At 41.8% G+C, this 23630-nt stretch overlaps 4 protein-coding genes across 9 annotated transcripts in view; 2 read left to right on the top strand and 2 right to left on the bottom strand.

The window, feature by feature from the left end:
- nrg2b (neuregulin 2b) overlaps positions 1 to 2515 on the top strand; it is a 56465-nt gene extending 53950 nt beyond the window's left edge. For all 4 annotated transcript variants that reach the window (XM_034599075.1, XM_034599074.1, XM_034599073.1 and 1 more), the window contains one exon: positions 465 to 2515. In XM_034599075.1, coding sequence (XP_034454966.1) covers positions 465 to 944 — 480 coding nt within the window. In that variant the 3' untranslated portion in view covers positions 945 to 2515. The remainder of the gene's footprint in view (positions 1 to 464) is intronic.
- ctsf (cathepsin F) lies at positions 15 to 22564 on the bottom strand. 2 transcript variants are annotated; one of them, XR_004615336.1, is made up of 16 exons: positions 22241 to 22564; positions 21513 to 21623; positions 20248 to 20329; positions 19416 to 19477; positions 19217 to 19289; positions 18108 to 18221; positions 17815 to 17963; positions 17614 to 17710; positions 17406 to 17486; positions 16575 to 16694; positions 16283 to 16347; positions 15418 to 15508; positions 15214 to 15272; positions 14709 to 14830; positions 634 to 643; positions 15 to 25 (listed from the first exon to the last, which is right to left on the bottom strand). XR_004615336.1 is itself a non-coding variant. In XM_034599076.1 (14 exons), exons 1-14 carry the CDS (start codon positions 22487 to 22489, stop codon positions 14756 to 14758), a joined length of 1428 nt encoding a protein of 475 aa, XP_034454967.1. In that variant the 5' UTR covers positions 22490 to 22564; the 3' UTR covers positions 14708 to 14755. The 2 variants fall into 2 exon arrangements, 1 of the variants encoding a protein (XP_034454967.1); XM_034599076.1 differs by lacking the exons at positions 15 to 25; positions 634 to 643 and having other exon boundaries at positions 14708 to 14830.
- On the top strand, positions 4513 to 8158 carry LOC117769872 (N-acetyllactosaminide beta-1,3-N-acetylglucosaminyltransferase 2). The gene is made up of 3 exons (XM_034599077.1): positions 4513 to 4613; positions 4808 to 5241; positions 6562 to 8158. The coding sequence occupies exon 3, from the start codon at positions 6566 to 6568 to the stop codon at positions 7925 to 7927; it is 1362 nt and encodes a 453-aa protein (XP_034454968.1). The 5' UTR covers positions 4513 to 4613; positions 4808 to 5241; positions 6562 to 6565; the 3' UTR covers positions 7928 to 8158.
- On the bottom strand, positions 10871 to 13158 carry eif1ad (eukaryotic translation initiation factor 1A domain containing). Of its 2 annotated transcripts, none has more exons than XM_034599079.1 (5): positions 12999 to 13158; positions 12561 to 12740; positions 12365 to 12473; positions 11680 to 11788; positions 10871 to 11570 (listed from the first exon to the last, which is right to left on the bottom strand). In XM_034599079.1, the coding sequence occupies exons 2-5, from the start codon at positions 12645 to 12647 to the stop codon at positions 11324 to 11326; spliced, it is 552 nt and encodes a 183-aa protein (XP_034454970.1). In that variant the 5' UTR covers positions 12648 to 12740; positions 12999 to 13158; the 3' UTR covers positions 10871 to 11323. The 2 variants fall into 2 exon arrangements, with proteins under 2 accessions (XP_034454970.1, XP_034454971.1); XM_034599080.1 differs by having other exon boundaries at positions 12561 to 12737; positions 12999 to 13155.
- Positions 22565 to 23630: the final 1066 nt, after the last annotated feature.

Raw genomic sequence — 23630 nt, 5'->3', positions numbered from 1 at the left:
ACATGCTATCAGTTAGTGGAGAGGCCTGATAATATTATGTTTTTTTATGTATTGTGAACAAATTAAATGAAAAGACATACATTTTCTGACTTCCCTAACATGTCTGTGACACTAAGGCCCAAGTCTATTCATTCCTACTGAGCTGAAATGGGCTGCGATTATATGCTTCTTTTTGTTCCAGGATAAATCATTTCCCAAAACCACTGAACACTGTAGGTTTTATTTAATGTTTCTCAAACAGGTGTAAATAATGCTTTTGTTGAGGACTATTTTCTGCTACGTATTAATCCACATTTGGGGCTTTAGTGAGTATTTACAGCAGCGGGATATTGTATATGAGAGGTATAAGCTGCTGTATATTAGCCAGTTCCTCTGAGCAAACATACAAGTTCAACACACATACTGTTTAGTTTTGAAGCATTGTAGATTGTACCAAACCGTCCATCCTCTGTTTCTTGTTTCAGGATGGAAGTTTATACAGGCAGCCTCGGCGTCCGCGGCGACCCTACCTGACTGAGAGCACAGGAAGTCTACCGTCCAGCCCCTACCGTCTCCCTGATGATGAGGCCTACGAGACCACGCAGGAGTATGCCTCATCCAGGGAACCCATTCGCAGCAGGCGACGCCCGCGACGCAACCGCCTCAACGGACACATCTCCCAGCGCTCAGCGGGCCTACGGGACTACAGCTCACAGAGCTACAGCGAGTCAGAAGAGGAAGAGGAGGAGGAGGAGGAGGAAGAGGACGCTCAAGGGGAGAGCACACCTTTCCTTAGTATGCAGAACATGAACGTGGACCCTCCCTTATCGGCCCCGGGTTACCGTTCGTCAGCTGGTGCGGACACACGGACTCACCGCGGGCTGAGTCGGCCGGGGCCGCGCAGCAACGGGCAGAGCCGCGGCCCCCAGTCGCAGCGCTTCAAGGCTGACCACATGCCCCTTTAAGACTTGAGCCCCCCCCCCGACACCCACTCATACACCCCTGCCACCCCTCACCCCCTCACCCACGCCCCTTCCTCTTACACACAACCAGTGGACTAGAGACCCGCACCTAGGAGAAATATTTTTATTTTGTATAACAGACAGATATTCTAAACAAATGAAATATTTATTTTCATTTCAGCAAAAATTGTCTACTAGCTAACAGCAAAGACTTTTTTTATATCGGGGGGGGGGGGTATTTATATGTAAAGTTTTTTGATTTACAGCATTATGAAAGATGAAAAAATAAGAGAATTACGTGCCAATTTTTTCACAAGTTAGATAAATAGAATAATATTGTGGTGCCTTTTGCTGTATGCTGAAGTCGGAGGTCCCATTGAGTTTTTGTAGCCTTTCTTATAAAGACTCCTCGTTTTTATATAGAGACCAACCCTCTTCCTTCCTTTTGCTTTGGTTTTTTCTCTGATTTGGGATCTTCCTCTTTTTGAACTGTGATCTGATTATGTCATCATGCAATATTGATTCCTCCTGTGTAAAAGGTGTCTGTTTACATGAGTATGATCCATGCGACGCGCTCGTTTCACAGGGACATCTAGTCACTGACACAACCGGATGTGTAGGGTTAGTTTTCTCGGATGAATTTTGGGTGAATCTTGATCATCGGTCATTTATGTCCTCGTTCGCTGCCTGTCTGTCATTTGTTGTTCTGTGACAACAAGAGTGTTAGGGAGTTGGGAAAGTGACTCCAGATTCCTCTGTAGGTGTTCAGGGTGCTGTCATGACACTGGTATTGTTTGCAGTGAGTGTGTGTATGTGTGTGTATGTGTGCAACTCATGAAGGCTCATTTTGTTGGCGCCACTGTTCACCTTGGAGGGTGCGGTCTCTTGTTTGACCAACACGCTCCTCCCACCAATCCTCACGCTGCCAGAAGCTCCATTGCACTGTAAGAACCTCCCTCATTGGTCGGGGAGCTGCCGATCCAAACCGAACCCAACCAGTCCAGTTGTAATCCAGCCTGACTCTGGCCTCCCGTGGACTGCCCAGCCCGCCCGTTTCCTATGCCAGCAGCTTAGAGCCGCACTGTGTCTCAGGACTTCCCCCATCACATCACAGCCAAAAGACTCAAACCAGAGAGAGCTCGTCATCTCAGTTGCAGTTCAGTCCGCAGGCCAGATCCACGTCCCCTCACTCTCACTCCTGTTCGTCAGTTTGTCAGGTTTGTTGCATTCACTCGTGGCCATGGTTAAGGGAGCATGGTGAAGAACTCTTGGAATCAGAAGGGAAAGTCAGTTGCTTTCTTTAGAACTTATTTTTACTTCAAACGGTTGTGTGCATGTGTGTAAGTGGGCATGTGTGTAGCTGCGTGTGGGTCACCATGATGATGATGATCAAAAGCCTGGGAGACCACATCTGTTCGCTCTGATGCGGGGGGCATGGCGAGGAATTCTGGGACCCCGAAGAGGAGGATGTCGGTCTGGGTTCCCCCTCTTTTCTTTTTTTATTTAAATGATATAATCCTACTGGAAACTTTACGGGCCCCCTCCAGCTGTGGGCCCCTAGAATTGCCACCACCTTTCACCCCCACTAGCGATGCCACTGCTCTGATGGGGGGGAAATCGCTTGCAGGTCGCTGCGTGCAGGTTCACACCACTACAGGGCGAGTTTCCGAGTTTGTTCTACTTTTTCTTTAGCTCACAGCCAAATGGTGTTATATGATAATACTGATTACTGCATCCTTGATTTGCATTCCTATACCTTTATTGATTGAACTTCTTTTTGCTTGGTCATATTGACTGAATGATCTGTTTCCTGTCTGTCTCTGTCTGCCCCCTTCCAACTGACATCACCCAGACCCTCACCTCCATGTCTTTCTCACCCCTGTATCGACCAATCAGAAGCAACTAGTGGATGGATTTAGGCCCCATCTCCAGACGAGTACACTGAGCAGCACATGAGCAGTAGGCTGATCATGTGAGAAACTCTTCCACCTCAAATATACATCAGGTTTAGAGACCCTGTCAAGCTCGCTGAGGAAAATAATACTGTGTCAGATACAATATGTGTCCCTATTAGAGTTGTGTTTTTTTGTTTGTTTTCTGTTTTCACACAGAAGATGCATGGATCACAGATATAGAGAGAATCTTAAAAATGACAAAGAGCCCCACAGATTCAGGGGAATCATACTAGAAATATATAAAAAAAATGATTTGGGTTCCTGGGCTCAAAGGTCTGGCTAGTTTTGTCTTACTATCACTGTAATAATCAATCTGGGATTTGCAATGTGGAAATACTGCAAGTGAGGGTAGTGTGCTTCTAGAGCTAGTTGAAATGTTAACACCCCCCACCCTAGTTCTCACCCTGCACTTCCCACCCTTACCCTTTACATAGACGCATACATTTTGCACATGCTGACATACATAACTATACACATAGAGAAGCACACATGACATGTACACACAAACACACACACACACTCACACTCACAGTCCTTCCATGTGTTTATGTTTGTCAAGCAGTTTGCCTTTGTCTTTTTTACCTACTGACTCCCTCACTCCTACACCTCCTTCCCACCCTGTCCTCCCCCCTCTCCTCCCCTCTCCTCTCAACCCCCCATCCCCCTGCATGTCCTAGTGGTACTGGTAGTTGGGTGCATGGAAAAAGCAGCAAGCAAATCGTTTTTCCACTCGGTGAAAAAATAAAAAATAAAAATGTGTCTTCATTTTAACATTCAGCAATAAATCCCCCTTTCTCTTCGTGTCCTATCATTCTTGGAATATGCTAGAAGATTTTTTGCAAGTTTTATCAAAAACGTACAACTTGTAAAAGAAGAAAAATCCAAAACCACCCCTTCATATGGAAAATAAAACTTTATTCCTACAGTTTTGAAACAGTCCTGTCATCTTTGTTTAGAAAAACCTGCTGTTTTTTGTTACAGACTTTAAGATATTGTCATATTGTATTTAGACCGTATTCACAAGCCACAATTTGCCTCATAGGGCATAAGAATCTGTACAAGGTGTGATATCCTCTGTCCTTCACGTACCCTTGTATTGCTCAACATCTATTTTACATACAAGATTACTTACAATATTTCATACTACTACTAAAATAAATTGCTGGGGGAAAAAATTGTTCTATTGTAGTATCAAAAGTCATTCTAATGGATAATTGTTTAGATTTTAAAAGGTGTGTGACTGCTCCCATTTTTTAAGCGGAACACAAACCTGGAGGAGCCAGATTGCATTATAATGACTTGACTAACTATTATTATGTTTTTTTCAGCTTTTCTGCCTTTATGTGTTTGAGTTGACTGGAAATGACATGCATCAAAGGTCCTGGACCAGACTCGAAGCAGGTATGTTGTAGCCACCAGGACGTCTTCTTGATGTGGCATTTTCATTTAATCAATCCCGACATAACAGTGGAGCAGAGTGTTGAGCTGTATCCTCACTCAAATGCCACAGAAACCCACAACATGAGTGACCTGTAAGTCTCGATCTGCACCTGAGGGGTGGCGCCCGACACAGGCAAACAGCAGGTGCAGGTTTTTCTCTCATGGAATGTTGCATCACCAAGGTTTCAGGATTCCAGACACTCTCTAGCCCCTCTATGTATTTCTTGTTTGAGCTGATAGCCGAGTGGCTTTGTGGGGATGAGTCTCAGAGATGATGGTTCTGGGTTTAAGAGGAGGCAGCTCATCAGCCTGACCAGAAACACATCTGCGTTAACCAGCTGCTGGACCCACTCTGAAACTGCAGGTTTCACTCAGCTGCTGTGATGAAGGTGACGGACGTATAGATGTAGAGTAACTAATCGTACAAATGCAGTTGTTGTGGGGTTAGAATAAATTGGCATTAACATTAAGATAAAAACACAAATTGAAGATGACCAGTTTGCTGTATGTTATGTTTAACTTTTGTCATACAGGTAGTTATATATGTCATCCATGTTTTCCCTTTGTATGTGTCTGATTCCACTTCAGCCCATCAGATTCAAAGTAACAACTTGTAAATCCTGTTTGTTCTCTTTCTGACAGTAGGTGTAACCCGTGTGCACACATCCTACTGTCAGTGTATTCAATGTAAGGTTTCATTGAAACTGGACCTGCAGCTGTCACAGGGTTCAGGCTGGAGAAGAGAAAACCTCTTGACTCAACACCAGACTGCTTGTCTGGATTCTTTGGATCTTTGGTTTCTGTGAGATGATAATGGGTCCATTGGATCACTTGCATGGACCTTAAGCTTTGGTTAACTGAGCAGATGAATGTCCAGTGAATGAAGGAGGCTTCCCTTAAAACAGGTAGGCAAAAATAACCGATGACTCTTTATATTTATACCTCAGCACTTTAAAAGAGGATGAGCCAATCTAATAAAATAATACAGATTGTTAACACTTATTTGGGTTCTCATCTGCTGATATATACTTATATATATCTATACTTATCATATCTACACTACCTACTTCTATTACTGCTAGTCTTGTATCAATACTGTTCATATTCCATATCTTATTTATTTACATATTCCACTTTACATATGCACATACTCTGCACCTTTACTGCTTTTTTTGCACTTCTGGTTAGATGCTAAACTGCATTTCGTTGCCTCAGTACTTGTACTCTGTGCAATGACAATAAAGTTGAATCTAATCTAATCTAATCTAATCTAATCTAACTGTTATTTGAATAATTCACTCTTTTATACCATCAGTTTAAATATAGTCAAGTCAAATCAAATATACTTTATTGTTCCCATGGTGGAATTTTTTCTTGGGCCAAAGTGCTACAGCAACACTTAGAATAAGAAGGCACCTGCCCTAAAAGATAATGCACAGATGAAAAACAAAAACGAGTTGTAAACTTCATCTTTGAAATGAGGAAGAGTAGTTGGTAAACCAGTTTTCACACTGGTTGCATTAAGTGACTGATCTTTGATGTATATAAGTTGTTATGAAGTTGTAGATGTTGTATGAAGTTAACCCAGCTGCTGACGAAGAACATGTGATAAAATTGAAAACTCAAGAAAAGCTGCTAAATGGAAGATCTTTTTTTAGTTTTTCAACTTTCAAATATGAGCTGCCACTTCTTTTTTCTCACACACATTATTGCAAAACATAAAAGGGTTTGATAGAAACCTGTAACACCACATCCAGATGACATGAAATGGAGACCATGTCTATTATCCACACACATTGCATATACATTTTAACACAATAATAGAAGTCAGGGTATTTTCTGTATTTACATTATAAACAACAGTTTATTCATATATAATTTAATATGAATAATATTGAGCAAAAAGATATGTAAAACACATTTGTAAATCTGTAGTCTTATGTCTCACTTTAAGACCAATACACAGATGTAAATATTGATTTATATTCTTCAAGGTGTAGTAAAAAGGAAAAGACTGTTAAATCTAACTGTTTCTGCATCAGCGATACTTTGTACAGATAAGTTGGAAAACTTGGCCAAACAATATTAGCAGAATGTTAAGTATAAATATAATGAGCAAATATGATCTCTTGACTGCCACTTATTCTAACACACCAAGCATTTAATGTTTTTTGACTCTTTTTACAAGTTTGGTCCAAACTCACATACTGCTTGTGTATTTGCAGAGGAATGGCACGGTGTCACTGTCGATGGTATAAAGTGGTCTTCTGCCTGTGCAGCCCGTGCATCTGCCTGCTCCTGTTCTTGCTCTGCATCTATGTCATGCTGGGTATCAAAATGACAAACTCCAGTTTCAATATGAGCCCAACGGGTGCTCACTTTGTGGCCTCCGGAACTTTCAGAAACGCCGGCTTTGCCCCGATGCCTAGAACCTTCTGGGCGCAACCCTCGCAAGTCAAAGCCCTCTGGAACCATCTGCAGCTGGTCAGCGAGCGCCAATACAACCCCATCCTGCGTCCCCACAACAGCAAGGTGAGGTTTGACACTGAGTCCCTTGTGTGGGAAGGTTTCTCTGAAGTTACAGATTTGGAGAATGGGATATCAAACTTTGGCGGGCAACCACAGCTAATGAAAGAGTTTGTGAGCCACATGCAACAGAGGGATTTTCCGATCCTGATACAGCCAGATGGAATATGTGGCGCTGGGGCAAAAAACGAGAAGAAGCGCCCTCTTCTTCTCATGGCCATCAAGTCCTCAGAGCTGAACTTAAGGAACCGACATGCCATTCGACAGACGTGGGGCCGGGCGGGGTGGGTGGCAGGACACAGCAGGAACAGAAGCAGAGGAGAAGAAATTGGGGGGTATGTCCACAGGGTCTTCCTGCTCGGCCGAGAAAGCCCAGAGGACTTGGGTGTAGATGTGTCGGAGTTACTGCAGACAGAGAGTAAACTGTATGGAGACATTCTGCAGTGGGACTTCAAGGACACATTTTTCAACCTCACCCTGAAGGACGTGCTCTTCTGGAACTGGTTCTCACGTGTCTGCGGCCCCATTCACTTCGTCTTCAAGGGAGACGACGACATCTTCATCAACACCATGAAACTGATAACCTATCTGCAGGACCAGCTCAACAAGCCACAAGCACACAAGACGATGAAAGACTTCATGGTCGGACAAGTCATCAACGTGTCATTGCCCATCCGAGCAAGCAACTCCAAGTACTTCATCCCTGACAGCTTCTACAAGGGGCTCTATCCTCCGTACGCAAGCGGGGGTGGGGTGGTGTACTCAGGCCTGCTGACCAGACGTCTACACAAGATGTCCAAAAGGGTTCACCTATTCCCCATCGACGACGTTTACGTGGGTATGTGTATGGACCGGCTCAACACCTCCCCGATCCACCACCCTGCCTTCCTCATGTTTGGCTTTGACGAAAAAGAAGAGAAGGAGCCTTGTTTGTATCACAGGATCTTATTGGTCCACAAGCGAAGCCCCATAGAGATGGTGAACCTGTGGGTGTACATGAAAAAGACACAGATACAGTGTTGGGACGTGCCCTTGAGGGAAACAGGCCAAGGACAAGGAACCTAACCTCTGTTTTACAAAGACTTCTTACCACAATTTGAACATCTATGCTTAACCCTCTTCCTCTTTTTAGGGGCATAAACATCGAACATCTACCTCCATCTGGGCCTCTCCCATTTCAGACTCTTCTCTTTCAGCTCGGCAGTCACAGTTTGTTCCCATGTTGTTTTTGGCCGACCTTGTTGGAGTTTATCAGGTGGTGTCCATCTTAGGGCGATCTTTGGAATGCGGTTCTGGTCCATTGAGGACATTCCCAAGCCAACGTATCCGCCGACAATCACACCTTTATTTTCGTGCCTCTGTTGTTTCCATCGCTGCTTTTCTTCCTCATATTCGTCTTTCCCATTTTAGATTCACTTTTTAGCTGTAAAAAGTGACAGTGCAACTAATGATGTCTGTATTTATTTACCATTCATTATCTAGATGCTATATTTAATTTTAGGTCATGAGCTAGATGGTCTAAGTCATGTTTTTGAAAGGGTCTTAATATGCTAAATATGATTTGAAGACACATAATTCAAACTACATCCTTCCAATCTTCAAAAACAAATGGTACTAATAATGTGCATACACATAGATAATAGTAAAGTGGTTGTTTAACTTTAAACCCCCAGACACATCATACACACACTCATTAGACGTTCTACCACTTTTCAGCAGAAAGCTCTTGGCATGGGGTCTCTCCTGTACAGCCAATCATAGACTTTAAGGGGTTCTCACAAAATTGTCAGTATATATATATATATTGACGTAATCGGCCATTCTTCGGGGGCCCATACAATTGCCTGCTTTGCTCTCCTTGTTTCAACTTCCCTGATATGGACATAGACGATAAAAGAACTTGTAACTTATTGAGCACATGTACTGTATCATTGTGTCATTGTTGTATTGTAAAATAGCCAGTAAACCTTATTTTCTAGTCATTTTTTCCCCTGCTAAATGATCCACAATAACAATCTGACTCCATTCATTATTCATATCCAAAGGCAGAGTGATCTAGATATGTTATGTTATCACCCTATTAACAACAGGTCAGTGTTTTGGGGAATAATTAGATGCTAAGTGCTTTATTCATGTGAATATCTTGTGTATATCCTCACTCACTCTAAATGCTATTGTACCAACACACTCATGGATAATAGTCCCCTCAATATATGTATGATTTGTTTCATCTGGATCCAACAACTTTTAAGAAAATGGAAGAAAAAAAACTCCTGGATCCACCACCAACATTTAAGGGTTCTTCACTGACCCATGTCACATCTTCCCACCAAGTTTCATAATAATCCATCCTGTAGTTGCTGTGTAATCCTGCTAACTGACTAACAGACAAAGAAACAAGCAAAAGAAACCAATGAAAACAGAAGCTCCTTGGCAGATGTAATAAACTAAAAAGGTGTCATTTTGTCTTCCTGTGTGTTTCTCTTGCCCCGCAGCTCAGTTAGCTTCTCATTTGTGTCGTTTCTTTCTGACAGCTGACAACAGGCCTTTTCACAAACCATTCGTAAGACAAATTTTTAATCCAAAAATATTTCACATTCAAAGATAATAAAGAAAAAACATAAAGATGGGGTTAATGAGGTCCGGATTTGGGACCGTTGTTTTAAAGCATTCTGTTTGAGTAACATGTCTCCTGACACACCTCGGGGAATGACAGTTGCGAGCGACCGGTTGATCTGGTTCCACAGGCTGCAGAAGAAATTGCTCAATGGCTTTGTGTCAAACATTGTGAGCTAATATTTTGAGAATTGAGACAGTCTGCTGCCCTGCGATAGACTGGTGACCTGTCCTGTTGCCTCTTCCTCATTGTCAGCTGGGATTGGCTCGAGCCCCCCGAGACCCTCAGAGGATGAGTAGCATAGCTGAATGATGGATGGATGGACGGATACATGGTGCACATGGAGAATATGTTTATTTCCATATATATTCTTGCATTACTTCTGCACAATTCTTTCCAAAGGGGATTGTTCTTTTCAATGAAATAAAAAGAAAGTTGCTGAAATTTTTAATTGGGAGACTCTGTAGTAGTAATGGTACACTTGGAACAAAAACCCTGCAGAGGACTGGTAATACAGGAAAGGTGTGGAATTCTCACCACACTCGGTGGAAAACCTAAAAAGCTGTTAAAGGCAAGTTTTTAGTGAGGATTGTTTCTTTGGAAAATTAATTTAAAGTGAACCCCGGTCAAGATTGAATTTTCTCTGTGGACTCTAAACACAAGGTACATGATTTACTGTGTGTAAGAAGGTGATGCAACTCTTTTGGGTAGAAATGTATTTTAATTGGCAAAGGCTTTCTGCCAGGCTTTAGGAAATCTGGTGTGATAATAAAAGGTCTAGGTAAAGATCAGGTTGAGGTGGATGAACAGCTCTCATAAGTGTAAAAACTAAGATTAAAATAAATTAACAAAGTCAAAAACTCGTCTCCTGGATGGATGTTGTGTGTGTGTGTGTCTCATTCATCTACCACAACCTACTTCATGCAGACTGTCTGAAGCCTTCCTGGCAGAAAACCTTTTCCAATTCAAATAAATGTAAAGTAAAAGAAGCACATGACAGTGATGTTGCATAATTCAATAACACATAATTTATGTACCTTGGTTTGAGAGTGCACAGAGAATCACCAAGAAGAAAACATGAATGCCTTTAGTGATTGTTACTATTGTCTGTCAGTGGGAATGTGAGAGGGAATGTTGTCGGTCTGTGTTTGCTCTGTGATTGACAGTCGACCTCTCCTGGGAGTCCCCCACCTCTCCCCTCATGTCAGGTGTGATTGGCCTCCGCCCCCCCACTGCAACCCTTAATAAGCTCGTGAATGAGAAGCCTGGCGTAGTTGTGAACTTCAACCTTTTACATGCCTCTCAGGGCAGGGCAAAACAAAGATCACTTGGCTTGTAGCTTCCAGACTCATCAATCAAGTCAACAAATACATCAAACATAGGAATGTAAATACATTTTTGAACAATAATTTTTTTTTAAATGTGAAATGTATGAGTTTCTATTCATTATGTCCTACAGAGGACACTGATCAGATACAACCGTTTATATTAGCAACACCCTGAAAAGGTTTTACATCACCTGGATATAAAATGTACTAGCGATCCAGCAAATCCTCCACTGGAGGCCAGTAAAGAAACGAGAGATGACAGTAGAAAGCTATCCTACAGAATTTCTATCTTTTATATTTTACTGATTGATTAATGTTATTATTGTTATTAACTTACAAGCACGACTTGTTTTGTCCTTCCTCTGTAAGTTCACGTTCACTCGGTGAGCCGAGTGTCTCCAACAGTCTGTCAACCAAGTGCAGAGCCTGAGGATCCCTGCATCAGTCAGTGATCACAGCAGCACAGTGACACTGTCACATGATTTTCACAGCTTTCACTCTCAACTGTCCAGGTCCTCAGTTCTCCTGCTGTGAACCAGTTTCTGTCCTTCCCTCTTTGACCTCCTCCTCTTCTTCTTCTTCTTCTTCACTGTCCTCCTCCTCGCTCTCGCTGTACTGGTAGTTACAGCGGTTGGTGTTCACAAACAGGTCGCTCTCGTCGTCTTCAGAGTTGCTAGCCTCCTCTTCCTCGTCTTTTCCTACAGTCTCCTTCTGCTTGTTTGTCTTGTCCTGTGCTGGGGACTCCTCCGTAAAACCCGCCGGCCTGGAGAAGAATGTACAGAACATCACAACACACACTCAGTAACACCTGACAAACTGATGCTGGTTGCGTGATGTATCCCGGCGTGTTCTTTCAGTGTGTTGTCACTCACCAGAGCTTCAGTTTCTTTAGATTCCGAATGTGATCTTTGTAGAGAATGAAGCTGATCTCTGCCTTCACCTTCTCTCCTTCCTCAATAGGATCCACAATCACATAGTCACCTTGAGGATCAGAGAGCACACACACAGTTCATGACAGTACAACAGTAGAGAGTTCCAAACTCTAGACTCAAACAGTTAGAAATCTCACTTATTAACACTTACTTTACTATGATTTCCAAGAGCTCTGTATGCTTACAGAGTACATTATAGTGGGGTGTAGTTCAAGCAGTAATATGACTGATAACGCAGTTTCACTGGTGTTATCAATCGTATCAGTCATATTTTAAGAGCATTATTAGTCTTATTGGTTTTCTACAAGCGGCAACTCGCTGTCATCACCTATTGGTTTGCGAGCTGCCGCTTATGAAGCTTCAACTTTTGAAATCTTCAAACTTAAGTTTTTATGACTACTCCAACCAGCCTGAAAACTGCTATTTAAGTTATTCGCCATAATCCACATCCTGCTGTGATCATAGAAACACATTGAATCCTGTGTCGATTCTCTTTCTTACTCTCGCGATCAGCCAAACCCGAGCAGCAGTGTTTGGTTTTCTGAGCTGGATGACAGAGTACAATCTGATCTCCCTACCAGTCTGTAGTATTTATACAATCTATTCATCCTGCTCCATCACTTACCTCTCTTGATCCAGAGGTTCTTGCGGAACTTGGTGGGCATGCTCACCAGGAAGATCTCGCCCTGAGCCGTGACAGCTTCATGGAGGTTGTTACCGCGGCTACCAGTGATCTACAGGAGGAGGATGGAGACAGAGTTGATATAGGTCGCTCAGCTGTTCACTCTGGTTGAGGTGAACATGTTTAACACACAGCCCACCTTCACTATCTGCTGGTTCTCTGTGGGCGTCACGAAGTCCCCGAGCACCTCATTGACCACGTGTTTGCGTTTGGTGGCTTGCGACATTATTCCAGAGGCTGAGCTGCAGGTGCCTTCGCCAGCAGAGGAGGAGGAGGAGGAGGAGGTGTGAGGAGGTGTGAGGTGGTAGGACAGTAGCTGCTGATGACAAACAACCATTACACACAATACATTAAAAACTAAACACACATCAGTTAGTTATCAATGTATCAACTTTCATAAAGCTAAAGAGTTTCGGGTTGCGGCTGAGCGAACGGCAGCACGTCTCCTACTTCCCACAGGTAGCTACAGACGCTTCTGCCCTGTTTATGATGCCCATGAACATTAGCACAGTTAGCTGAGCACGCTAACAACCATCTCCACACACGTGTACGCCACGTCAGCAGGTTGTATAGGTACCTTGAGAGAGAGAAGAGACGCTGTGGAGTTTCCTCAGAGCTCAGAATGTGTCTGAAGAGAGGGACAGAGGCGAAAGATAATCTTAAATGTCTCAGAGAAGCGGAAACCACATGTGTCCGTGTTTTCTAACAAGAAGTGTTCCCTTCCGGTGTCCACTTATCCTCTCCTGCCAAAATAAAAGCCGCTGTCTGTTTTCCTTGTATCTGTAGAATAAACAAGGCTTCATGTTGCACTTCAAAATATGAATGCCATTTTACCTGCTATTCATTTCTATTATATGTCTGAGTGATTTACTCATAGCTGGTTATTTCTTTCTTATATCGTGGTTCTCAACACGGGTCTATTCTTTCCGTGGCAGTGGCTTTGCATTGTGGGAAATAGAGTTTTGTATAGTCTCAATGTGAGCAACATTCAAGAACACCAGTGTTCAGGGAAGCTCTTGTTCTCACATACATTACAAGGTGCCATGGGTAAAAGAAAAGGTCTTTACTGATGGCAATTTTATAGTTATTATGTGTGCAGTAATGCAATGCATGCACATATACAATTACTCCCCATACTTATTATTCTTAGTTCTTCTGCCATAAATTTCGTCCGGCTACTCCTGGTGTGATCTGTCTATTCTAAGCTTTCGCCAAACGGTTCACTCGTAAATTTGTCATAAATGTCTTTATTTCACCTCTCTCTCTCTCTCTCTCTCTCTCTCTCTCTCTATTATGGTTTATCAGTAAATACATATGTAACAAAATCTAATTGTACATTTGTTGTGTTAGTATATTTCCATTCTACAGTCGCCTCAAAGCAACAAGATTGCGGATTTGAATCCCATCTCAGTCAGGGTCTTTCTGTGTGGAGTTTGCATGTTGTCCTTGTGTCTGCAAGGGTTTTCTCCTGGTGCTCCCTCCCACAGTCCAAAGACCATTAGGTTAATAGGAGACTCTAAATTCCCTATACATGTGAATATGAGTGTAAATGGTTGTTTGTCTCTGTGTTGGTTGTCAAGTTGTACCGCCCCAATGTTAGCTGGGATTGGCTCCAGCCTCCCTGCCACCCACTAAAGGACATGTGGTATAGATAATGGATATTCCAGTTTATTTTAGGAAAAGAACACCATACACAAACAATAGGATTCAACAATTTTTTTTATTCAACCTTCACTCATTTCTCACCATTGTCTTACAGCAGTTATTACAGTTGCACTGCAGTTATGAAGTAATGTGCAAATCATTCCATCGTAAAAACACAATTTTCTTTTAAAAGACCCTCTCAAGAACCACTTCAGCACAAATACTGCTAACAAAACAAAACGGACAAGACAGACGACTAGCAACAACTAGTGCACACACCTCATCAAACATGGGTTCACTTACTGTGAGGAGAGATGAGTTAAAAACCAGCACTGCTTAAAATACAGCAGTCGCAATGACTGAGTTAACGGAATTAAACGTTCACAAAAACAAAATGTACTTGAATTAAAATTATCATAGCATATCTGAGCAAAGCTAGCTTTATTAGAGCTGGTATGTTTTTTGTAACTTGTCAACAGGAGTTAGATGTGGAGGAGGAACACTGGTCTGATTTATCAGAAATGTAACTTCAGCAGCAATCAGGTGTGTGTGTGCGTGTTTGCGTGTGTGTGTGTGTGTGTGTGTGTGTGTGTGTGTGTGTGTGTGTGTGTGTGTGTGTGTGTGTGTGTGTCTCTGTGTGTGTGAGTGTGAGTGTGTGTATGAACACAATAATAATATGTGGTTAGTGCTTTAATTGACCACAGCCGATGAGCACATCTTGTTGATTCCACATGCATTGGACCCCCTGTATAGGTTGTAGTAACCCTGTGAGAGAGAGAGAGAGAGATAGAGAGAGAGAGAGAGAGAGAGAGAGAGAGAGAGAGAGTCAGTAAAAGTGACAAAGTAAATCTATTTTTAATCTTTAATCTTTATATTTGTTCCGTGTAATGAAATCCTCCCATGGATTAAATATGATACAAAACATTAGTTATTTTTGCGGAGTGCAACCCAGAGGTCCGTCTGTGGCCTCATTACATGACGTTAAAACTTTGTTAGTCTCAGAAACACTGAATATTTCAATATGCTGCTCCGCTGTGTTACTGAATTCTACTGAATTGCAAAGCTTTCATAGATGAATCAATTAATTGAGAAGATAATTGGAAGATTTATTTGTAATAAATGCAGTCGTTAGTCCCCTGTTGTCTTACCTGCTCTCCATAATCCTCCCCCCAGCTGTTTTTGATGGCCCAGAATGGGATACCTTTACCTGAAAAATCAGAAACATCCATACAATGTACTTTACTGCATCTGAAAATATCATCCTTGAAAACAAACGTGTTTGTCACTTGATCATCAGGACTAAAGTCTGTGTAATTGAGCAAAGGATAAAAACAACTTTTTAAAAAACTTACGTTCTCCATATCCCACCATCAGCACAGCGTGGTCAATCATCCATGAGTTGCAGAAGATCTTCATGGGGTGAGAAATACCCTTCCTGTAGAACTACAGGATACAATTAAAGTGAATTAAATGTGTTTATATGTTGATAAACACTAAATTAGATGCAACCTGACATGATAAATAATATAGATCCTGATGTATACACAGTTGAGGGTAAGTAAGTATAAGTATAGCCGCTTTTAGACATCAGTCTTGAATGATTAATGAAAATTTCCAGAGGGGCTGTATGTGAGAATACAAATGTCCAAGTCAGTTGCTGCGGATCTTCTCCGAAACCTTTCCTGCCAGTCCCCTGATAAAATGTCTGCAAAATGTCAGGAAATTCTCAGCGAGCGAGTGGGAGTGTTGGTGACGTTTCTAAATCAAAAAAACTAAAAGAAAACAAATATCTCAGGATGAAAAAGAGAAGCCATACATGTAGCAGATGCTGACAAAGATGTCAGATTGGAGAAACAATGAGATTTAAGAGCCTTTGACGATAAGGACCGACAACAGTATTGATGTGCTTTGTAAAAAGATGCGATTTCCTCAGTGGAATTTATATCATGTCCTGCCTCCACATTGGCCTCCAGCACGCTCTACCCAGGCTCCACCCCTCGCCGGTTCAGGACGTTTTCCTGTTGTTGTGAACACGTCCAACCCGGACAATGTCCTGCTGTATTCTTCATTTGTGAGAGGCAAGCTCTGGAAAATGTTTTTGACCAAATTTTCCAGACATTTTCTGGAGTTCATATAACGGCTTATGTGTTAAATGTTAGAGAGTCAGTCACTGCTGTGGTGGTGTGATGGTGTAATAGTGATGAAAAAGCTGCTTACCTGCATTGCAAAGGCATTCAGAGCCACAGAAACCGGTCCATTTTCAGCAAGCCAAGCTGCAATCTCTGAGTAAAAACAAAAATCAAGATCAGTCCATTAAACAGCCCTTTGTCTCACACCTTCAAACCCAAGAACACATGGCTGAATTTTGTAATTACAATTATATACCTGCAAATTAACAATGATCGGTCTGCACTCACTAAAAAAACATGTGTATTTCAGAAGACATCTCTGAAGATGTATTTATCAGTGCTTTGTCACCACTTTTCATTGATTTATTCAGCCCACTCACCCTTCTCGTCTTTGGACAGCTCCACAGAGCTGTTGATGTATGCAGCTACTTTCTTTGTGGCGAAGTCACAGTTCTGCTTCTTCCCGGTGTAGGAGTAGTCAGTCTCTGTCTCCAGGCCACCTTCACCACGCACCAGGGAGTAGGAAAGAAATGGTTAAAATTCACAAACACAGCGGGAGTTTCAACACAAAGGTCCTATTTCCTCAACATGAAAAACAGACCTATTAGGGTTTCCACTCTTTCTAAGATATGATTTTCAGGAAACTGGTCAAAATCATACAATTCAATGGAAGGCCTAGTATTGACACATTTACCCTCATTTTTATTCCTTTTTTTTAATGATGCAGGGTTCATAATTAATTGTCTCTTTTACAGGTGATGTCTACATACAACAAACTGTACAACAACTTTTTGACCATGACCTCTTTTTGTTTTGTGCCAGGTCCTTCATATGAACTTCAAATTTGGACAAAAACATGACTATGCTCTGCCTCTATAACAATTTCAGAATGAAGGAAATCCCACTATAAGGTTCACTGTAAACTGTGAGTTATTGTCAAGGCTTTATGTAAAAGTTAATATTGTAAAGGGTTGTTATATACACCCCGGGGTAAAAATACAATCATCATATGTGAAGAACAATTAAGATTATTTCCAAGAAATGTTGTTATTTTAATCAATTCCCAGGTACACATTCCAGGAGTGTTGGAACCGTCCACATGCAACTCTGCGAATTCTCTCTCTTTTGCAGTTTGCTCAGAGTAAAAATGAGATGCAATTTTCCTTGGAATGGAAAATGGAAAACTGAGGTTGGACACATCAAATTCTCACCCAGCTTCTCAATGGCTTCATAAGCGTTTGATGGCAGCCCTCCTCTGCACGCCTGGTCCAAACCGTCACAGTCAACCAGCTCTGCAAGAGGGCAAATCAATACACCAATCAAATCATGGCTTTTATCTGAAACTGTAAACAGAGACTTCTTTTTCTGCAGGATAACGTTACTGAATAATTTTCGTATTTTATGCGTCTTCTTCTTTACCTTGTTCAGACAGTGACATCAGAGTTCCATTTTTCAGGAACCACTGGCCCTCAATGTTGCCAGTGACAGAAAAGGCCCAGCAGGATCCACACATACCCTGAAATAAACACACACACCTCAATATAAAGTAAGCAGGATGTGTGATTCATTCATTAGCAGCATGTTATTCAGAGCCCTGTAATTAAAGCTGTATGTTGGTACCTGATTCTTAACAGGACTGACGGCTCCATGATCCCGCCAATCCCAGCTGGCAGGGGCGGGACCTTGGGCAGGAGAGGCCGGTTTCATTGGTCGATGGAGGTTCCACTGGCTCAGGAGGGGGTTAAGGTGTGTAGAGCGAAACTCTTCCTCTGGAAAAAAAAAGACAAAGGGAGAACAAATAAACGCCTGTTTATAGAAAAGCTGATGATGCAAACACCTAGTAAGCAGAAGAGACATTTCCTCATTGGAAACTATGTGGAAACACAAGCACTTGAACAGACAGACACACGCACCAGTCAAGTCGCTGAACTTAGTGACTCCATATTCCGCTGAGCCCTGATCCAGAGACTGGAGCTTCTCAGCAGTCTTGAGGTTCTCATGGAAGATGCTCAGACGACGGTCTACGTCTGCAGGGTCAAAATACACACATTTGAAAAAACTCAGACTTTCACCTGATTATTATTATTATTATTATTATTATAGCTGGAGCTCTTGCAGTGAAATTCAATTAGACAGAAGGCAGATGATCAGTGTTGTGAATTCTAAATATAAACCAACACATTTTCTGTGACTGCGCCTGTCTTGTGAATTTTGGAAAGTGTCTTTATTTTCTCCATGATAATAAATATATTTTTATCCAATCCATCAGCGGATAAGTAAAGCTGTGTAGTGTGTAGTTACTGAAGCATAAACGTTTACATCCATTTATCTTTTTGTTTTGTGTTTCTGATTCATTATTGATATTCATGTGGTGAAATTGTCCTGGTTAAATTGTATTTAATGTCTCATCTAAGATTTATTTTCAAAATGTAATTTTGATAATGCTTATTCACTGTGGAGGAGATGCTTATAATTGATTTCTGTCTACTGATTTGAAAGGTTGAGTTGACTGAGGATGTTGAGCTGTTTAGGTTTTCATACAGGACAGAAAACAATAGGCAGCGAGTGAGTCTTCAAGTTATGAAGACAGGAATACGACACACTATACACCTGCTATGTTTGGTATGTACCTAGGAACTTGTAAGTTGTTATGACCCCATTCAGACCTGGTATTAACATCCGTCCTGACTAATTCCTTCACAAGTGGACAGCACTATGTACAGGTGTGAATGCAATGAAATGCATCCTCAATGTGTCTCAGACCACATTCAGAGGTGATCTGGGACACATGTAGCCTCGGTCTTTTCACTGTGTGATTGCAAAAGTGTCCTGGGCCACATATGAAGGAGCTGATGACCTTTGATCCGCTACAGTTTCACAAAGAATCAGACTTATTTTTATGCTTGTGACATAGGTTGATTATTTTGTGGCCACTGCTACTATATGAACACGGACCCACACATAATGATTTCTATTTTGGATAACATCTTTCTTCATAGTAGCCAATGTGTCGGCCACTTACCCTCCTGGCTGCTGTAAACCTTATTGTACTTGACCATGAACTCTTTGAACTGTCCCAGCACCTCCACAGACTCCTGTCAGATAAAGAGCAGAACAAACACAATAGATGCCGAAAACGTCAATCTCATGTTCATATTGATTATAGCAGTTCACAACAAGAAGCAGATAACAAGACTGAACTTAACAACAACATTTTTTACCTCCATAGGAGGTTTGGCGGATAGATCCTCCACCTCGTTGGTCTCTTTCCCTTGGAATTGAACTGATAAGAGAGACATTTGGACATGATCAGTTACTGAACCACAATCAGCCATGCAAATCTAATTGAAAAAGTTGAACTACAACAAAGAGGACCCTAAAATAAATAATGTTGTTAAATATAGCCTTTTTTCATTTGCAGGAAAAATAAAATATACTTGTACAGGTGAATTCTCTACAGAAAAAAGTTGTTTCACTTGATTCATTTTTTTCAGGAGATATTCCACATTATCTACTTAAACTTCTTGGGTGCCAATAATGGTGAGCAGGACTGTATATTGTGCTGAACAGTTTGATTGGGCCGATGTCATGCAGGAAGATTCTGCTGCTATAGGAAGTAACACTGAGCACCCACTTTTAGAAGACATAATGGTGAACCATCCAATAGTAGTTGACTAATCTGACCACCTGAGGATTGTGGATAATCTAGTACGTCTCCTTTTCTTAAAATGCAGTTGATGTCATACAGACTTGTGGCCTCTACAGGAGAATATAACATTGTTTCACAATCTCATAGCTTGTTGGAAGTCTACCTCGGATTGGTCACAATATAATGTCTCATAATCTAAGACTCTATTCCGACAATGAATGGGATTTCTATTTCCAGAACCACAATGTTGAGTTTTATTACAAAGGAAGTAAAGCATCATGGGATAACACGGAAACACCATTAACAATTTATCAACAGTGAGTGCTGCTAACCTGCTAAACATCTGTACAGAAAAGTCCTGAATCTTCAATACTGAATGTGTTCAGTGTGTTTGGCTGACTGACCTTTAGGCTGGCACTTCTGTTTGAGCAGAGTCGAAGTGCCCTGCCAGGGAATGTCCCACACTTCAAACATGCACAGCTCCGTCTGACATAAACAAAAACATACACAGCGCACAGAGATATTCAGATTATAAACATTATTACATTATTACACTGTCATATACAGTATATATTTACAGTGTTAGAAATTGATTGAATAGGTGGATTGACACACTGCAGACCAAGCCAACAACATCTAACAGACAAAAACGTTGATTTACAGCCTTTGTTTGTAATGACATTTGTTTCATTATTCAGATACAATGTGCTCTTTCTTTTGGGAATAGGTTTTAACTATGTAGTGTGGGAGAAGGCAAACGAAAAATCAGGAAAAAATGTGTGTCGGTCGAGTGTGTGCATGTATGAGGAAGTCAGACATGAGCAGGCCCGAGCCTGCTCATGTCTGACTTCCTCATACATGCACACATGCATACATGCTCAGGGTTACTCCGAGCCTGCTCATGTCTGACTCGGAGTAACCCTGAGGTTACTCCGAGTCAGATGTCAAACTCAAGTCACTACATCAGGTGACTGTTGATGTAACTGCTGAACAACCACAACAACACTGCTGCAATAAGAAACAAATGAAAAGCTAGAGGAACACAAGCACATCTCCATTTTGGCAAATTACAAACACACATTTTTGTACTTCTATCTTTGTTAGGACACTCATTGACATAATGTTTTCCTGAGCCCCTTACCCTAACCTTTAAAAAATATATATATTTCCCAGCACTTTGTCTTCAGCCCTTTACTCATCCTATATACAGGTACGTATATTTTGTTATGTCAGATAGTCCTAATTGATTCAAATAACACATCCTAAATATACTTTTATTATCAGGAATTTTATTTGTTAAAAAAGCTCCTGCTGCCCCACCTGTGCTCGGAGTCTTATAAACCTTCCCTCATTGGCTTATTTTATAGACTTATTTATTCCTATTGTTATGGGATTTTAACCAATCAATTATGGTTTTAATTAGTGCCTTTTAACACGCATGGTCTCTTCGTACCTGTTCCCCTTGTAGCAGTCATTCAAAGTGCTGCATTTATATAGAGTCTATGATTCTAACCCCAACCAAACTCTAACCTTAACCTAATTCTAACAATAATGGGTCTTTAAAATATGAGGACAGACAAAATGTCCTTACTTTCACTCCATAAGGTCTATCTTGGTCCGCACAAAGATATACTGTAAGTGCACATACAAACAAACACACACACCCTACCTTGAGTTTCAGTGTCTGAGGGTAGAAGTCACATGTCCGGAGCATGGTGGATTTCTTGCACTGAGTATTGCTCACTTCCACTGTTATTGTGTAGTGGATTCCCTTAACCAGCTGCAAAACAGACACACACACACACAATGTTTTTGTTTATTTACAAACAAGATATTGTGCCCTATTGTTCAGAAATAACTGTCACACTCTTGTATACTGGTGTTCATACTATAGCTGTATATTTGAATTGCATTTGGTCATAAGCTTTCAGGAAATCTATGTTTAAGTATGAGGAGGCATTTTTGCTGCATCATGGATGGCAGAGCACTGCATCACTCAATCCAGGTTAGTAGTGTGACTTCCGGTAAGAAAAACGTATTGATACGTTGCTTTTACTTGTCGTTGGAATTTAACAATTGAGGTGTCGAAGTAAAAATAAGGCTGACTGTGAAGTGAAAATATAAATGGTTTCTATCTTCGTTGTATTCAGAAGAAACGTTTAGACCGCAGTGACTAGTTAATGCTATTATTTTGAAGATGACAACTTATTTCCGGTCTGTGTTAACTTCGTTAAGCCGGACCGCATCGTCAATGTTATTTCCAAAGAATGTAACCTACTCTTACGTCATTAGTCGATATATGATCAATATTCACCTGCCGCACTATGGCACAATTAAACACTGTATATTGTGAATAAAAGAATAAGAGGATTAAAAGCCTCCATCTGTATTTGTGACCTGTTTGGTCGCGGAGATGAAGCGGCTGATCCTGCGGAGGTGCATGGCGTTAGAGCCCCGGTTGTAGTGATCCTCGGCGAACTGCAGAGCCTGCTTCAGCCCCGGGTCCGACCCGTCGAGCAGGATGAGAGAACCGGGAGGCCCGATGAGAGGCCGGTCCAGGTCCTCACCGAGCCCGAGCACCGAGCCCAGCACGGCGGCCAAAGCCAGACAAACGATCAGCGGACGGTAGCAGAATCCAGCCTCCATGTTGGACTGGTGCTATAGTGTTAACTGAGATTGTTGGCAAACACAGCTGATGAAGCTGTGGGAGGAGGAGTCAGGTTTAATAATGACAGAGGCGTGTCCAACACACACGCACACAACCGGGCACGCACGCGCACACACACACTAATGCAATATAGTGCTGTTTACAAACCCGTAATAACCCTTCAAAGATACACATCCTCAGTGTCAATAGGATGAAAACACCTTATGACCTGGTAACACCAGTGAACATGTATCATGATAACATACTGTAACTAGCCCTGCGAGCAGCACTGGGCGGTCCCGAGCTCTTGAGACCTCAGAAGCTGATGCGGCCTCGGGGAACAGGGACCTGGGGGTAAGGCTCCGTTTATCGTGCGTTTTGTGTATCGCGTTTTGTGTAAATACGTCACCTCCTGCGTCTGTCACGCGGCGCTGGACCAAGCCCACTAATCACGCATTATGGTCCAAGTGTAGACAATTTTATGTAAATCGAATTATATGGTAAAACGAGGCTTACCTCTTTTTGGCAGTAGGTGGTGCTATCACCATCACTACATACAGTAAAAAGACATCAGAGGAATCTATGACCACTGACACTGTGACATTATATTTGACATCTGACATCAAGGAATTCTTTGCTTAATGAATCATTTGAAGAATTATTTTATATAAAGCCTTTGTGGAGCTAAATAGTAAGTCACAAACAAGTGTTATTCTTTCAGCTTAACCCTTAGATACACAACATGGGTCAAAAGTGACCCGGCTCAGTTTCTATTGTGAATGGCCAAAATGGCCACAAAATCCAAAATGGTCATCTTCTTGTTGTGTTAATCAAATTGGTGCCTGGGACTTTTGTTTCCCATCCGGTCATGATACACTTGTGTACCGAATTTCGTGAAGGTTAAACCAGACGGAATTGCTGCGTTTTAATGGGCTCTGTTGAGCCATTTTGCCACAACCATTTCCATTACTCCAGAATATGTACATTTTCACCAGGCCCGAGGCACCCGTGAAGTTTGGTGAGTTTTCGATGATGTTCAAGCCGTCAAAATGCGATTCATTTTCCTGATTATTCAAACGAAAAGCAATAGGTCCCTAATAACTGTCTGTTTCTCCAGATGGCCATGTTGCAGAGCAGCCT

This window comes from Hippoglossus hippoglossus, chromosome 10 (genome assembly GCF_009819705.1).
Source record: "Hippoglossus hippoglossus isolate fHipHip1 chromosome 10, fHipHip1.pri, whole genome shotgun sequence".
In the NCBI taxonomy this organism is placed as follows: domain Eukaryota; kingdom Metazoa; phylum Chordata; class Actinopteri; order Pleuronectiformes; family Pleuronectidae; genus Hippoglossus; species Hippoglossus hippoglossus.
The sequence above is the reverse complement of the archived record's forward strand: the minus strand, read 5'-3'. Positions and strand labels throughout refer to the sequence as shown.